We start from the raw sequence: 18,634 nt of genomic DNA, 5'->3' as shown, positions 1-18,634 counted from the left end.
ATAGAAAAGTTTCTTGTTATCATGAAGAACTTTTAATCATATGCTTTATTGTTTGTCCCTATAATCTGAGTTCCTAGTTACAACAGAAAAAATCCAGAATTTTGCTGGTCTCAATCCTTCATTATACGGAAGCGAAAGAGCACTCAAAAGGAAATACAACTTTTGTAATGTGTTCAGTAGGTCAGAGAAGATAACAGAATCCAAGACTTCCCATCTAGCCCAGTGACCATTGCAATAGCCACTTCCTACTCATACGTGACTTCATTTACCCCCTTGACTATTCCTGCCACTGCACTTGCCACAGATGACCTTAGGAGTTTGGTGTTAAGCTGGAGAGCATGGATAGGAGGTAATGCTGACATTATGTCTTTACTTATTCACCTCAGAATTGGGTTTGCCATTGAAACATTCTACAAATAAACTCCCCAGTCTCATCATACCACCGATTTTATATCCTTTCCCTAGTATCTCTTCTCTGGTTTTCTGTGGGTTGGATACCTGTTGAAAGGTTGAAAGAGTGTCTTACAAATTTTGTGATTACATTGCTGTAGAATGTTCTGTGTCTGGAATAGCCTGAGTATTGAATGCCAATTTACTTATAGTGTCTTCCATTAATTAATCTTGTTTCATGTGCTTGGTGGGGTAGAACAGCTGCACATAGTTATGTGACACAGGAAGGATAAGATCATCTGATTTTCTGGCCAATGAGCCTGGCAATGTGAACAAGGGGGCTTATTTTGGATTCTGAAGTGTTTTCTCTTCTCATTCATTTGCAGAAATAGCTCAGAGAGAAGCCTGTTCTCTAGATGAGGGCACAGCTATTTAAAACACAGCTCTATTTTCTGAGACACGCTATTTGTTGATTAAGCTTGGGAGTAAATTCTGTCTTTTGATGAACTGATTATAGTGTTGATTGTTATTAAATGATAACCATACTCTTTCCTGAAAGGGGAAAATTTGTGAATGAATATAGTGGCTTTGAACATATCAGTATTTTGGCACATCAATGATCGAACCAGGGCACTGTATAGTAAGCCTAAGGTCCTGAAAACTGGGGAATCAACAAGATGTGAATTAAATTTGGGCTGAAGTCCAAGACTGAATAGATATAGTAAACATGGTACATATAATATAGATATATTCCCTACTTCTCTGTGAGAGAAAAGAAATGATATCACAGACTCCAGTAAGCAGTCCCATTATATACACATGTTAAATCCTGGAGGGCCCCATTGGTATTAGTTGTGTTACTAGCAGTGTCAACTGGCTTTGGGGTTTCTGGATTGTAGTTGTACTTGTTTGAATTCCTGTAGTGATGAGGTGCTAGGTATCCCTAGAATAGATATTTTGTGCTGGCATAAGGATGCGTTTGAGTAACGTTTGTATAGGTGGTTTAGATATGCTGCAGTGGAGTACACAAGGCTTACACAAGCAGGAAAAAAAAACTTACACAATAAGATTAGCATCACTTGTCTGCATATCTGCTGGGGTTGGAACGTAAACTGAATAGATTTTACTGAATCTTAATCCTCAAAGTGGTTATATTCAGAGTTGAGGTATTTGGGAGGTGACTAGGTCATGAGGTCTTTGCTCTAATGAACAGGATAAATGTCAATAAAGGGGCTCAATGAGCTTTATGACTCTTTCTGCCATGTAGTGGCAGAGAGGGTACCAACTATAAAAATGTAAAGGGGTACCTAAAATTATAGTGGTTATATGCAAGTCTCAGTCACTTAAAGCAACAAAAGAATTTCTCATTCATCCAGTCTATAGTCAATCCAGACAACTATGTCAATCATATGGTAGTGTGACATCAGTGAGTGTTTTTGTGCTCACCATGGCATGGAAGGCCCCTCAAGGGCCACACAATACTACCCAGAACATCAAACAGTCACATCTGTTCTCCATGGTTTAAGTGGGCATTGAGGAGTGAGTATAATTCCCTAGATTTCTGGAAGCAAAAGAGAGTTAGATATTGCAACATTTGAAACCTACCACAGGTAAGGATATATCTATGAGAATCACACATGTGTGAATGTCAGGCATCATTAAAGGCTCTGTCCAAGCCATTGTCTGGGGCACTGACATCATTCTTAATAATATCCAAAGGAATAGACTGTGTACCCATACCTTGTGTGTTCTTGTTAGAGAAACAGTACAGGTGAGAGGATTTGGAAGGATTTGCCTGTAACTGTGCCAGGTGTCCTTTCTCAGAGGGTAGCAATTTGACTAATGGCTATCTGAGATAAAGTAACAGCCTTTCATGGCTTTTCTACTTTCTTTCACTTAGATGCCGTAACTGAAGTGAAGACTGACATCTATGTGACCAGTTTTGGCCCTGTGTCAGACACGGATATGGTAAGTTCCTACAGAAGTGAAAGAGAAAGATGGTATAATACATTGAAGAACATGGAGGTTTTCCTACTGTAGTGCACCAGTTGCACTTGGCTATGTTCCGAGGAAATGACCTGTTTCACATGCATCCCTTACTTTAAAAACTCTATATTTAGCCAAATCCATCTTTTCCCTGCTGTCTCTAACTTCTCATCACATAAAGCATATAGAAATGTTTTCTTTTTCTCCCAGGCTTCTTGTCTCCTATTAAAACTCCCCTCACCTCTCTATACACAGTTCAGTGGCATCACATACATGCAAGGGTTTTCAACAAGTTTACTGAAAATATAATGCATAAAAATTATTAAATTTCAAAACTTGAAAAACCTTATAACTAAGAAAGCACAATGAATATTCTGAAAAATCTGTATTTGTGTTTCAACCTATTTTGCACCAAAATTATTTTATCTTTTAATTCAACTTCACACAAAATATTTAGCATCTCCTCGTATTGCTACAGGTAGCCAGTGGTGGTCATCCATGAAGGCTGTTCTTTGCAATTGAACTCTTAACTGGCTTCATGGAATGATCAGAGTGATAGACAGTTTGGAGAAAGAGTCTAAGCCTTTTTTGGATACTGGCCCTTTAACAAATGCAGATGGTGAAGAACTTCACTACAGACTTGTGAATAAGGCAGGGCACAGCAGAGCTTGCAACACAATGATTCAGAGATCATCACAGGGTTCCTCCAGTCACCATTCCTCCAAAACAAAAAAAAACATTAGAAAGTTAAGACAGGAGACCTTACTCCCGTAGACCACCTAGTAATGCCTACTGGGTGTCACATAGCTGGTTGAATAAGTGTCATTTAGAGAAACACAGAAGTTATGATTTTCTCTGTGTGTCTGACAGTTATTAGATTTTTCATATTTCAATAATTTCTCATCAATGAGTGCATGCTGCAAATAAAATTCTCAATATCAGGAAATTATATTTAAACAATCTTAAGTGCCCATGTTCATTACCTTAGATTTCTTGTGTATGTGAATCTTCAGTGAAACAACTTGAATGCAAGAGTGTAAGTTTTCTTTCCATCTGTTTTGTGGGTATAAATGGTTGTAGAGTTTGTTCTAGAGGTAATGTAGAACCATTGAGTGTGTTTGAGTTGAGTGAAAATATACAAGTTTTATTTTACAATGATTGATCTGGCAATCTGTGTAGGATGGGAAAGCAAGAGAAAATATTAGAGGCTGAGAGTTGGTTTAGGCATGTTGCTTTTATGTATGTCTTCAGTAAATGGACATATATAGAAGTCAGAGAAGGGGCTATTTCTTGGGAAAGCTCCTTAGCATGTGAGTGGTTGGGAACTTAGTGGTAAAAAGTCTTGAACTTTGCTCTTTTGGTGTGGAATAAAGAGAAATGTTCAGAAAACTCCCTGTGAGTTCCTTGAGGACAAGTACCAGGTCTTCATGGCTTCCTTGGTACTTAACCAACCATTTGACATATTGGGAGAGCTCAAAAGTGCACCAGTTTCACTTGGGAGAAATGGACAAGATGGTCTGTATGTCTAGATTCCTTCTCTCAATCTGTTGACTAGTGATGGCTAGTGCTTCAGATTCAGGAAAAATTTGTTATCTTAAGAACTCAACTCTGCATTAAAGGATTCTAGGGACCCCTATATTCAGATAATCAACAAGCCAGTGGGCTATTCGGATTCACTAGGAATGCGTAAATGTTTCTTTGAATGTTTGAGAACTAATTATGAATTAAAGTTGTATGTGAAAGTTACAGAAGCTACTCATTTAACACAGAGACACACATTCACTCACAAATATTCATTCTCACTAATGTACCAATATCTGAAAATACATTCAGATAAATGTACATGCATAGAACACATGCCTATGAGTATACCAGACCATTTACTATTCCAGGCATTCTATAGTTACGTATAGGCAAACAAATAACTAAGTCCTGGGACACTGCAGACACACACACAGAGTTCCTGCTCCAGCCACCTCTTTTTCCTGCTCCTTTGTCACCCAAACAGGCACATATAAGTGGATAGAGGCTCTGATGACACTTCTAATCATACAAACATTTTCTATATCTCTTTTGAAGGTTTATGTTCCAACTGTCTGTTTTTCTTCCTCATAATTAAACTGAAGCAACAGAGGACTCTTTCGTGATAGGGAGGGCAGACTTTGATCAAATTATTTTCATGTTCTTTTTAGCAGCACTTCCATCTGTTACAAGGCAAAATATTTGCAATTAGTTTGGCTGTGAAACACATTTCTTGTGTTTTTAAAATTCTCTTCTCCCTATGCTTCTTTGTAGTCTGTGACAATTGGTCTCAGGGTCAAAGTTGACTAGACAAAACTAGGCAACGCTGTGATTTGAGCAATTATTTGCATCAGGAGCTCTGGAATCCCTGAGACCACAGACTGCTTAGGATCATAGATGGAAATTAGCACTGGCTGAGTTGTTACCTGCTTTCCAGCCGTGCAGTGTTTGGGCCGCAAATACTTTGTCAAGAAAATAATGTTTTCAACAGAAAGGGAGAACATTATGGTGCTAGATTGAGCAGTAAAATAGTACTACCCAGAACTCTTTGCACCAGCTGTAATCCTTGGTCACATTGCCCTGGAGAGCTCCTTATTTAAAAGAAGCTCCACACAGTTATGGACCATGTCTGGTTCACCTCAGTACGATCGGTGCCTAACTCAATGTTCGGCACATAGTAGACTACCAAGTATCTGTTGCTTACAAGACCCAGTGAAATCGAATAAATAAAATTGAAGAAATAAGACTGTAATACTCCAGTTAATTGTACGTTTTTGGAAAGCAAAAAATATATATCATGTGCATTTCAGTATCTTCAGCACCTGGCACTGAAATGGGCAGAGGTCCTTTTATGTGTTTGTTGAGGTGAAATGAATTGTTAATAAAAAGCTCTTCAGGTGAGGAGTGAAAATAATGTCTTGGGAGAGAGTGTTAAATAGCTACTGGTTTTGGTTGATTTTCCAAAAAAAAAAAAAAAAAAAAACCACAAAACAAAACAAACAAAAAAACAAAACCATGAAATCAAGGAGCTTTGGCAGTAGGACACTGAGCACAGATTAAAAACTGAACAGTGGTAGATGCTTGTAAGGGGAAAGTCAGAGGAAGAAAATAATGATTCATTTCGGAGTACGAGAGATCAATAGGAAACGGCTTGCAATGGTAATAGTACAGGCATTGCGAGGTCTATGTCTGCATGTTGCAACTTTACAGTCAGAAAACACCTATCTCCTGGCTAGTAACATCAGTGCTGTGTCCACAGTCTCACAGGAGAAAATCAGTACAAGGAATGATGTTCCAATTTGAATGAACTAAGGCCATGCAACCACCTATAATTATTCATCAAAATGGAAATCTTGTGGAAGCTATAACTGGAGGGCTGCAAAGGATTTAGTGCAAACAAAGTTTCATTGGCACTTCTCTCTCAGTGTAGGTCTGTTAATTCATTATTAGTAGAAATAATTATTTGCAAGTGGGTATTTTCCTGGGTCTCCCAATATCCTCTGAACTAAGAGAGAGAGAGAGCTGAGAATTAGGATAGGCTGAGTGTTTGATTCATACAGTCAGTAATTGGAAAGGAAAGTAGGAAAGTAACTGCTGAGAAAACTTTTGGTGCTCTTGGAATCCAAGCAACCTTCTGACTCAGCTCCCATCCTAGCTTTCAAGATAACGTCATAGATATTGTTCTACCTCTCTTGTGGTCTTCAAGCAGACCAGAGGTTCTAAGGTTCTTGGTCATATAGTCAACATAGACCTACCTGAACTAGAATAAAAATTACTGAGAGCATGAATCGGACAAAGAAGAGTCATGTTAAGAGAGTCAGGATAAGAGCCAGAAAACTTTAGATGCCAGTTCAGGTATTTTTAAATTCAACATTTTCCCATGAAAAGTATAACTGCTTATATCATGCTAGATAACAAATCCTGCTATCAGCTGTCAACAGTGAAACTTCCTAGGGTGCACAGTGGACAATCTGGCAATGACACAAATTGAAAATAAAATAAGAGAATTGAGAAATTGGAATGCATAAAAGACATTACAGTGATAATCTTTTTTTCATGACTAGATCAGCTCTTATGTTTTCTCTTTTGAATTCCTCCTTGATAATTGAAACAATTCTTTGATAGTACTCAAGCAAAGAATAGTGTTAATGATAAAGTGAGTAGCACCAGGACCTCCTTTCTTACTGGCCATCTGAGTCACAGAGTGGATGGGAGTGTTTGCCTATTTTGAGATCCTCTTAGGCTGTCAGTTTGCTCTTACTCCACAGGATTCTGTATTTATAGATGCAGCATAAAGGATTTATGGAGGCTGGCACAATGGCGTGTAAAATTACACTACAGTTTGTGGCCCGAATATCTCATACGGGAATAGTGGTTTATCTTGGTTGGTTGGCTTCTGATCCAGTCCCCTGCTAATGCTCCTGTGAAAGCGTAAGAAGATAACTGAAGTTTGCACTCACATCACCCATGTGGGAGAACCTAATGGAGTTCCTGGTTCCCAGCTTCAGCCTGGCCCAGACCTGGCTGTTTTAGCCATTTGGGAAGTGAGGAAAAATGAAACATCTCTCTCGCTCTGGCTCTCTCTCCCTTCCTCCGCCCCTCTCTCATCTCTCTGTATATCTGCCTTTCAAAGAAAAATGAATCTTTAAAAACAAGAGGTGGGTTGTGTCAAATTTTTCCACTAGGAATTCATGACCTGTGATTTCCTGGGATAATTTTATGTGACATAGATAAGCAGGAATACAAACACAGCCAATGAAACTATTTCAAGAGCTAATTCTACCTGGAAGAGAGATGTGGATTATGATTGTCCTAAATAGAGAATGACAGAGAGAAGCCAAATAGCAAAGGGTGAAGGGATTGTCTGTGATAAGGGGAACTGACTTGAAAAACCGCAAAATGGGCTCGATGTGGTGGCCTAGCGGCTAAAGTCCTTGCCTTGAATGCACGGGGATGCCATATGGGCGCCAGTTCTAATCCCGGCAGCTCCACTTCCCATCCAGCTTCCTGCTTGTGGCCTGGGAAAGCAGTCGAGGACAGTGCAAAGCCTTGGGATCCTGCACCCACGTGGGAGACCTGGACAAAGTTCCTGGCTCCTGGTTCCGGATCAGCACAGCACTGGCTGTTGGGGTCACTTGGGGAGTGAATCATCAGACGGAAGATCTTCCTTTCTATCTCTCCTCTCTGTATATCTGACTTTGTGATAAAAACAAAAAAAAAACCTGGAAAATGACAAAACCTTCAATATAACATAGTTGTCAGATACCTCGGCTCTAAAGCCTGCTGCAGTTGCGTAATGCTTGCCTGCTTTTTTTGTGGGAGCCACATTAACGAATCAAATGATGTTAGACAGTTGAAGCCATTTTAGCTCTACCATCAAGCCAGGACAGCTTCCTGAAGAACTGTGTTTGCTCTGTTCTGGGTAGGAAATATATGAAATGTGTTTCCCATGAGGCCGACGTAGCCTTATTACCTGAAAGATTTGATTTAAATGTTTCACAAAACAGATGAACTCATTTGTCAATTTGCAAGGAAGGAATTGACCGCATTTCTAGAATGGTCAGGTCAAGATGTGATTGCTTTTGGACAAAAATCATGCGATACTTACAGAGTGAATAATTCCTTGTATCTTTGAATGTGAAGAGAGTACATGAAGATATAGGCATGCATCATACACATTTAAAAATATTAACAAGGCACCATATTTCTTTCCATATTTAAAAAATAAACTTTAAATATATAAAGAGTACTAAAGTAAGCCTTGATCCCTTTTTCCTCTGTTTGACACTCTCAGATTATTTTATAATCATGAAGCTGCTTTTTTTGGTCAATACTCTAGACCTGATATGATACGAATGATAACAATAATTACTAGTGATTTTAATGTTTTTAACTTTTACATAAAATTCACTATTATTTGTTATCTTACAACCTGTTTATAAATGTGTTGAGAGCTATTATTTTTGATATTTAACTCATTTGTTTAAAAATTTATTTATTTGAAAGTCAGAGCTACAGTGTGGCAGTGGAAAGACACACACAGAAAAATAATTCAGATGGTGGTTCACACCCCAGTTGGCTGCAACAGCCAGAACTGAGCGGATCTGAAGTCAGGAGTCAGGAGCTTCATCTGGGTGTCCCATGTGGATTCAGGAGCTCAAACATATGGTTCATCTTCTGTTGCTTTCCTAGGAGCATTAGAATGGAGATGGGTTAGATTTGAGCAGCCAGGATAAGAACTGGTGCCAATATAGGATGCTGGATTATGTCAGTGACTTAACACGCTATGCCACAATCTTGATATGAACTATAAATAGTTCATTCTACCTACTTCAGATTATTGAATAGTATTAATACTTATTTATAAGTCACCTAATCTCTTGTTAATTTACAATTAGGCTATTTCTAGGGTTTTGTTTTTTGCTATTAGAAGATAATAATACAATAAATGTTCTTGCACACATGTACTTATGAATATATTTGATTTCTGTAGGTTTTGTGTACTTATGATAATATTTGTAGGGATTTCACATTTCCAACATTTTCAGATATGGTCAAACACTATTGTGAAAAGTTGTATCAATTTATCACCCTAGTAACAATGTATCAGAACTTCATTTGGCTGCACTTTTGCTAATATGTAATATTATTTCACTTTATTTTTGACACCTTGATGGGTACAAAATAGCACCTAATTGGTTTTAGTTACATTTCCTCTTTTCTTTCTTAGTTAAGCAGTATTTTCTATATTGAGAAGCCAATATTCACTACTAAAATACCAGATGCCTTTATCACAGACTTCTGCAAAAGCAGAAGATCTAGACTCTATTAACTTCTGTTAGGGTTTTTGTATTGAAGCTTCCTGTGGTTGTGTGTGTGTCTGTGTGTGTCTGTGTGTGTGTGTTTATGAGAGAGAGAGATAGAGATAGAGAGAGAGAGAGAAATCAGTGATTCCTAGATCACCAGCTGATCACTAGGAAAGGCTGGAAATTCAAGTTTTGACTATCAGTTTGAGAAGGTAGGCCTCATAATATGGGAATTTCTACAAATATTTTTAGGAAAGCTAAACAAATGACAAATGACAGCAATGATAATTATGCTAGATATGCACTATTCATATTTCTAGTTTTCCAGTAGATATGTGTATATGTTTCTAGTTTCTAGTAGATATGTGTGGCTGCACAATTTGTTTTGCCTTTAAAACATTCCTACAATTTCTATTATCAGTTTAATCCTAGTCTGTGTCTGTATTCATACATGCATTCAAATTAAAACACTTTTCAGCATTTCCACTACTGCTACTGTCATCCAGTACACCATCATTTCTATCAAGTTCAATCAAAAAAACCTCCTAACTGATTTCCCTGTCTCCACTCTGGTTCCTCAGAATCTGTTCTCCACAAGATGCCAATGAGCCTTATAAATATAGATATAGATAGATATATAGATAATGATATGATATAGAAATAGAAAAATAGAGTTCGCCCTTCCTACCTTCAAACTCACAGAAGTTTATTCTGAAAATAGAAACAAATTTGAACATGAAGATTTTTTGTTCTAGTTGCTATTCTCCAAAATACTGTATGACAGCTATTTACATAGCATCTAAATTATATTTGGTTTTGTAAGCAATTTAGAGGATTGAGGGTATAAACGAGGGCATTCAAATATTACATCATTTTCATGAAGTACTAGAACATCTGCAGATTTTGGTGACGGATCCAAGGAACATTTGGAGGAAAAATAGTGTGATGGGACTCCCAGTACTCATTAAATTCCCAGACCAGCAACATTTTCCCTCTATCTTATTTAATGTACATTTCCATATTTCTGGTAACTGTTCCCTTTGACTTGTCTCTTTTTTGTTTAATCTTACCAGAAGTTTAATACATTGTTAGTATGTTCACATTTTGTGTATTTGTTTTATATTTAAATAATCTCATTTTTTTCCTTGGGTACTCTGTTGTTCTAATTTCACTTTAAGTGTTCAGTGATTATATATGTTAGTAGGCTATTCAACTTTTCAATTTAGAAGATTCACTAAATCATTGCTTATTACACTTATTACACTTTTTTCAATTGGTAACTTGTGACATTAGGGTTACATTTATTTACATTTTTGTATTATTATTTATTTTTGTTAATATAAAGAAAATAGACTTCAAGTAGTTCATAGACAAATAAATGAATCTAAGGGTACTTGCTTCCCTTCCCTTCCTCTATCCCTCCTTCTCTCTTTTTTTCTTTTTTTGTTTTAAACTTTTTATGACAACATACTTCTGATTTACTTTATAACCACAGGATAAATGTTCTTTCAAATAAAGTGCTTAACAAATAAAATATATGAAAGGCCAGTGTTCATCAGGAATGCAGACAAGGTCAATGTTTAGTGAAATTAGTCATACCTACAAAGTCAGATATCATGTTTTCTCTGTTTGTGTTAGCTCAAATGTTGAGTATAAAAATATCCTAGTATAGGATGAGTGAAATTGACATCCAGGGATTTGACTATTGCTTACAATACAAGCAATACAGGTGGCAGGGTATAAGATAAATGAAATCAACAGCCATAGTGTATGCAAACAACCCCAAGGCTGAAGAAGAACTAACCAGCATGGAGCCTTTCGAAACAACAGAACAGAAAATGAAATACCTAGGAATGAACCTAACAAAGGATGTGGAAGACCTGTATGAGGAAAACTACAAAACATTAAAATAAGAAATAGAAAATGACTTCAAAAATTGGGGAAAAATACCTTGTTCCTGGATGGGCAGAGTAAACATCATTAAAATGGCCATATTACCAAAAGCAATATACACATTCAATGCAATTCCAATTAAAATACCAAGAGCATACTTCACAGAACTGGAAAAAAGGATGCAAAGGTTCATCTGGAAACACACACACACACACACACACACAAAAGCATGAATAGCCAGAACTATCCTGAAGAATAAGAACCTAGCAGGAGGGATCACAATCCCAGATCTCCAGACATAATATAGGGCAGTGGTGATCAGAACAGCCTGGTACTAGTACAGAAACAAGGAGGTAGATCAATGGAGTAAAATAGAAAATCCAGAAGGAAACCCACACATGCACAACCACCTAATCTTTGACAAGAAAACAGAAAACAATCTGAGAAAAAAGGAAGGTCTCTTCAATAGATGCTGTTGGGACAACTGGCTAATAGCATGTAGAAACAAGCAAGACCCATACCTTTCACCATACACAAAGATCAAATCTAAATGGATTAAAGATCTAAACCTACACCCAGAGACCATCAAAATTTTGGAAGAAAAAGTTAGACATACTCTGTAAGACATAGGAGTGGGCAAAAACTTCTTAGGAAAAACCGAAATCAAAAGAAGTCAAGACCAAAATAAACAAATGGGACTACGTAAGCAAAAAAGTTTCTGCACAGGAAAGGAAACAATCAGCAAAATAAATAAGAAAACAAAGGACTAATTTCCAGAATATACAGAGAGCACCAGAACAACTATAACATCAAAACAAACAAACCAGTCAAGAAATGGGCACAGGAAATGGATAGACACTTTACGAAGGAGCAAATTCTTTTTTTTTTTTTTAAGATTTAATTATTTTTATTGGAAAGGCAGATAAACAGAGAGGAGGAGAGACAGAGAGGAAGATCTTTCCTGCGTTGATTCACTCCCCAAGTGACTGCAAGGGCTGGAGCTGTGCCAATCCGAAGTCAGGAGCCTCTTCCAGGTCTCCCATGCAGGTGCAGGGTCCCAAAGCTTTGGGCTGTCCTCAACTGCTTTCCCAGGCCACAGGCAGGGAGCTGGATGGGAAGTGGAGGTGCTGGGATTAGAACTGGCACCCATATGGGATCCCGACGTGTTCAAGGTGAGGACTTTAACTTGCTACACTATCACGCCAGGCCCAAAGGAACAAATTAAAATGGCTAATAAACACATGAAAAAATGCTCAAGCAGCCTGGCAATAAGGGAAATTCAAATAAAAAGAAAAATACTGAGGTTCCACCTAACGCCTGAAAGAATCGCCCATATACAGCAAACTACCAACAACCCCTGCTGGCGTGGTTGTGGAGAAAAGGGAACCCTACTCCACTGCTGGTGGGAATGCAGGCTAGTACAGCCACTGTAGAAGTCAGTATGGAGAAGACTTAGGCAAATAAAATTCACCTACCATACGACCCAGCAATACCACTTCTAGGAATATATCCAGAAGGCTTGTTATATGACAAAGCAACATGTGCCCCAATGTTTATTGCAGCACAATCAACAATCACAAGAACTTGGAAGCAACCAAAATGCCCATCAGCAGAGGATTGGATAAGAAAGCTATGGTTCATCTACTCCATGGAATACTACTCAGCTATTAAAAAAAACAAAATGCAGTTCTTTGTGGCCAAATGGGACAAACTGGAAACCATAATGCTAAGGGAAATGAGCCAATCCCAATCAGATATCATATGTTTGCTCTAATATAATATAGTATAATATGTCAAATCTAGAGATATCATATGTGAATCTTACTCTATGTCAATCAGTGTTACTTCATAATTAGTTGTACCTAAGGTAACAAGAACTTCTGATGTAATTCATTAATTAACCGTCCACAAGAGGTGGACTGTTTATAACCACCTGAGATAATCAGAGTCCACATAGAACTGTTATTGGTATGGCTCATAAACAACGAAGGCCTAATCCTCACTGTACCTATATTAGGGCCCCAGGATACAAGAATTAACCTACAATGAAAAGTTATTCTCCTACATGGCTGGGAGATACTCCAGAGGAAGCAGGATAGACTTGGGAAAATTCACGATGAACACACAATATGATTCTAGAGAGGAGAACAGAGGGGAGGGGATGGAATTTGGGGAAGGAGAGGGGAGAGCCCACCGCTAACTAAATTGCATCAAAAAACAATAAAAATTATATATAAAAAGAATGCATTAATCCATAAGTTCCTACTCTTTTTTATCTAGTTTATTCTTGTGATTTGTCCACCTTGTTTCATAATTCTTATTATCATTTGTAGGTAATCATTATTTCTTTGGCTTAACCATAAGTTTGTCAATATTTATGCTCCCCCATTTTTTCTTGTGTATCATTCTTGGTTTCATTTTCAACTATATGAACAACAGTTAGCAGCATTTCTTTGCATGAATATTTGGTCAATCATTTATTTATTCAAAAACATTTACAAGGCATCTAATTTAATTTAAACAATGTGGGACTTTAGGTGCTGGAGATGCAGCAGCAAACATAAAAGTCTCTGCTCTCATGAAGTGATCAGGCTAGTGTAGTGAAAGAAATAGAAACCAAAGGTATTTTTGTCAGCACTATGAAGAAGAAAAGTCAGGCATGGTATAGGGATGAGGAATTATTACTTGTGAGATGATGGTCAAGGCTTGCCTCTCTGATAGAGTGACAGATGTGGGGCTTCCCAGAGATGAACCAACCATGGGGACTTTTTGAGTAAGAGTGAATGTATATTCTTGGTTAATCTGTCTTATTTCATTTGTCTAATATTTATACTAATCTTAATCTTAGATAATAAGGTAGTTAGCTATACTTGATCTTAGCCAAAAGACCGAGAAGTGATAGTAGTTAGCTATAAATTATTTTAGTTAACAGTTCTTTTTCTTTCAGAATTTTCAGGATGAATTTTTATCTTTTTCTTCCATGTTTTAAGTCTATCATCAAATTATTATTTCCTGGTGGCTAATGCACCTTTATCATTTTTCTGTTCTATTATGTTTTTAGATCTCTTTGGTACTCTTTTGTTCAAGTATGTTATGGCTTGGATCTATTTTAATCTATTGAGCTTGTAACTCATTGTGGTTCTTGAAGTTAAGGATGTATATATTTTAACAACTTGTGAAAGTTCTTTCGTTTGCTCATTGAATTTTGTTTCCATCTCATTTTCTGTATTCTCTTGTAATTAGAAACTTGATGAACACCTGCTGAATCTTTTCGTTTTATCCTGCATGGTACTGTACTTCTCCTTTATGTTTTCTACCATCTGTCAAGCTGAAATATAAACCAATAATTCTCCTCATGCACATTTTCCAATCCACTAATCCATGTTTGGTAATAATCTAATCCTCTGGGACCCTGGGCACGGTGTATATTTCAATACAATACAATGACAATTCAATACAGTAAATCTTACAAAACATTATGCTTGAGGTTACTTCATTTTAGTGAAAAGGTCTTCCTTTCAACTCTTCATTCTTGAAATCTTTTGTTTTGGATTGTTTTAGTCTAGTTCATTTTGGCTTTGAGTGGAAGTCTAATTCCAGCTTTTCCTGTGGCATAACTCCAGGTACCACCTGCCTGTTGATGAAGCCTCCTGTCATTCTCACATTTGTTCCAGTTTGGATAATGTATTTTTCCATAATCCTTACACACATATATGCTTGGTATTTTGGAGAAAGATAAAAAAAGCCATATTGGCTGATTTGTAGCAGAAAGCATTGAGAAGAATACAGCAGGGGGGTTGGAAGGGAATCCCTGTGCCTATGGAATCAAATCATAAAAATAATTTAAAAAATGAAATTTTAAAAAAGCATGCAGCAGAGAAGGCAATGGGAAGCTTCTGTAAGGATAAATTTTATTCTAGTGTTGTAAGAAGCCATTTGGGATTTTAAACCAAAGGATTTAGAGCAACTTCTGGGGACTACTGCTGCTCTTTCTTTTGTAAATCTGGAATTGGAGTTGTCTCCTGTGCCTGTGTAGTGTAACAGTCAGTCAAGGATTCGGGAAGAGTTTTCTTCAGGTTTTAGGACTCACTTTCTCAGTGGTTCTCTTGCTTCTAAGAACTGGTTAGGACTTGTTCATTTATCTTTTGGTCAAAGCTTATTTTCTAATCCATGAAGCTGAGAGCCTTTCTGATTTCTTCCATCTGAGCAAATTCAAAACCCCACCTAGCAGTTCCTTTCATTTAGCGGCTTACTACATTAGTGTATTATTGTCTGCGTTTCACTGGGTCCCCTGATCTCCCCCACTTGTGCGTGATACATTAACAAGGATTTGGGACAGACAATATATGCAGATTTTGGGACCATTCCTTCTGTGCTTTTCTTTGTTCCAAAACACGTATTTCCAATATTCCAAGTTCTCTGCTTCCTTGAGTCACTGAGACTGTTGCATTTGCCTTAGGAATTCTTGTTTTGGGGTTGCACCTTTAGGACAGAAAAAGTACAAGTCCACAATTTTATCCCATGACTGCTGCCATTTTTCAAAGGTAAACTTATGTTAAATTTCTAAGTTGTCATTCATCATTGTTTTCAGGTGGTGTGTGTGTATGTGTGTGTGTGTGTGTGTATAACACATTTATATATATATATATATATATATATATATATATATATATATATATATACACAGACACATAAGTACGCATACACACATATATGGGGCCCAATACAATAGGCCAGTTGCTAAAGTCTCCGCCTTATGTGCCAGGATCCCGCATGGGTGTCAACTCCTATCCTGGCTGCTCCACGTCCCTTTGAGCTCCCTGCCTGTGGCCTGGGAAAGCAGTCGAGGACGGCCCAAAGCCTTGGGACCCTGCACCCGTGTGGGAGACCCAGAAGAAGCTCCTGATTTTTGGCTTCAGATCAGCTTGATTCCAGTTGTTGTGGGCCCTTGGGGAGTGAACCAGCAGATGGAAGATCTTCCTCTCTATCTCTCCTCTATGTGAATCTGATTTTCCAAGAAAAAAATAACTAAAATTTCTTAAAAATTCACAAATTTTGTAAGTTAGTGGCTATAGGAAGATGTACACTGCTTATTCTGATACCCAAACCTGGTACTTTTATTATTAATTTTCAATTGGATTAATAGTAATTTGACATTTTTCTTCATGATTATTAGCAATTTTATCCATTTCTTTAATTTTCTTTTCATTTATTCATTACTTTGTTGTTTTTTGTCTTGTCCATCTGTTAATTTATTAATTGTTGAATATATAAAACATTGAATCATCTGACATATTGTTATTTTGAGACTGAGAAGTTTGCTTTCGTAGTGATTTTCATGCCAGTCTTTGATGTTCAAATAAAATCATGCACCAGCAAGGACAAAATAAGAAATGCGGTTTTATTAGAATGCCCTCACATAAAGAAGGAAGCCCTTGCCTTTTCGTAAGCAGCCTTCTGATCAGCTTGTGTGATGTGTGAGTGTGTTAGCAGTGTTCTTTCTCAGCAAAGCATTGGCAGATGCTTTAGGTCCATATTGTTTATCATCATGGCATGTCTCCCTAATTACAGTTTGCCTGACTCATTAGTATTGACTTTTAATAGACTGTTGTGTCTCTGCATCAGTGCTCTCAAGGTAATTAATATTTGTTAAGAGTACTATGGCTTCTGAACAGCATTCTACTGAGGCAGTATTTTTCTCTCTTTTTATTCCTAGGAATACACTATTGATGTATTTTTTCGACAGACATGGCATGATGAAAGACTAAAATTTGATGGACCCATGAAGATCCTTCCACTGAACAATCTCCTGGCGAGTAAGATCTGGACTCCTGATACATTCTTCCACAATGGCAAAAAATCAGTGGCTCATAACATGACCACACCCAACAAGTTGCTGAGATTGGTGGACAATGGGACCCTCCTCTACACAATGAGGTCAGAGAGTGGTGGCCATTATTCAAAGTGTATTGGGGATAGGGTTCAGATCCAAAGCAAAATGTTCTGAGGAATTCATTGAAAATTCTTTTGAAGTTCATAGATTAGAAATGCACATAAAATATATAATGCCTGGTACATTTACATATATATATGATATTCTAGACACACAAATAGCTATTCATATGAACTTTCTGAGTTAGATATGTATTTATAATATAACTTATGCACACTCAAAGATGATGAAGACTAAGACACAGGGACATACATATTCAAGGACCCTTAAATACATAAAATGCACAGTAATAAACTCTGTGATTACAAAAATTTGCTATATTTAATTGAAGCAACATATTCTGTCTATGATACAAAATTGTGATTCTCAGATGACATAATAATTGTTATTTTCTAGAAAAGAATGTGTATGTGCCATTTTTACACCAAACTGCCTAAAAATGCTAAAGCGTTTAAAGTAAATTTCTTGGCCTTTTGGCTAAGATTAAGTGTGAGATTATACGGTTTAGACACTACATATAGTAGTATATTTATATATAGCAAACATAGTCAAATTTGTATGTGTTGGGTGTTTGAAACCTTCATAATTTATTTCATTCTTTTCTACCTGCTGATGCATATAAACTATTGCAGCTTAATATATTTCATGAATCATTATGGTCATTATTAGAGTTATCTGGTAAAATGTTTCTAATGTTGGATTTTTACACATATTCTAGCCTTTCTGATGTCAGCAATTACTGAAAATTTCTCAGTATGTGTTGGTTTTATATAATTTAATTCAACTTTATTGGATGGACAATTGAAAAATCTGAGTACACAAGGAAACTCACTCCATGCCTCATAAATATGTGGTGAATAAATTAAGTATGTTTGCTTTTGCACTAGTCCCTTATAAATTCAGTACTTATTATGGATTTTCCTAGGACAATTTGAGAGACATGACCATGGCTAAGGAAAAATAATAATAAACACTTAACAGAAAAGCTGAATGAGAAAGGAGATGAAAGACTAGAGGAGCAACGAGCATAGAACACTTAAGAAAATGATGGAGAGATCATAGAAAATGGATAGAAGTGGGAAGAAGAGTATATACATATATAATTTGATATAAATGTACCTGGGAAAATATGGATGGGAGAAAGAGAAAGAATATGAGAAGACAGATAAAATAATAGTGATATTGATAAGATAAAGGAATGGAATAAAGTTTAAAAACCCTAGATGTTAAGACATCCAACAGAGACAGGAGAAGCTGTCGAAGGTGATTTAGTGTATGGTAACACAGAAGGGAAAACATGAAGAAATAGAGGAATGAACACTGGAAGAAACGAGTAAGAGGAAGGAGAATTTGGGATGGAGGCAATCTAAGCATTGATTTGTTTATTCATTCTCCAAACACATACATAGCCATAGGCTAATGTCTGTGTATGCATTCATCAATGAAACATGAACTCTAAGAGACTAAGTGATCACAACCTATATTAACTGAAATACTGAACATGGTGTAATATTGGGAGTATAAAGGGTCCTCTAATGCATTCTTTTCAGTCAGGTTAGGTCCAGACTCTTTGGATGAGAGAATG

General features: G+C 36.9%; 1 protein-coding gene across 1 annotated transcript in view; it reads left to right on the top strand.

Annotated features, from left to right (window-relative positions):
• GABRA3 (gamma-aminobutyric acid type A receptor subunit alpha3) overlaps positions 1 to 18,634 on the top strand; it is a 128,314-nt gene that overhangs the window by 43,559 nt on the left and 66,121 nt on the right. The window contains exons 3-4 of the mRNA XM_004598539.2: positions 2,291 to 2,358; positions 16,813 to 17,033. Coding sequence (XP_004598596.1) covers positions 2,291 to 2,358; positions 16,813 to 17,033 — 289 coding nt within the window. The remainder of the gene's footprint in view (positions 1 to 2,290; positions 2,359 to 16,812; positions 17,034 to 18,634) is intronic.

Source organism: Ochotona princeps, chromosome X (assembly GCF_030435755.1).
Source record: "Ochotona princeps isolate mOchPri1 chromosome X, mOchPri1.hap1, whole genome shotgun sequence".
Classification (NCBI taxonomy): Eukaryota; Metazoa; Chordata; class Mammalia; order Lagomorpha; family Ochotonidae; genus Ochotona; species Ochotona princeps.
The sequence above is the reverse complement of the archived record's forward strand: the minus strand, read 5'-3'. Positions and strand labels throughout refer to the sequence as shown.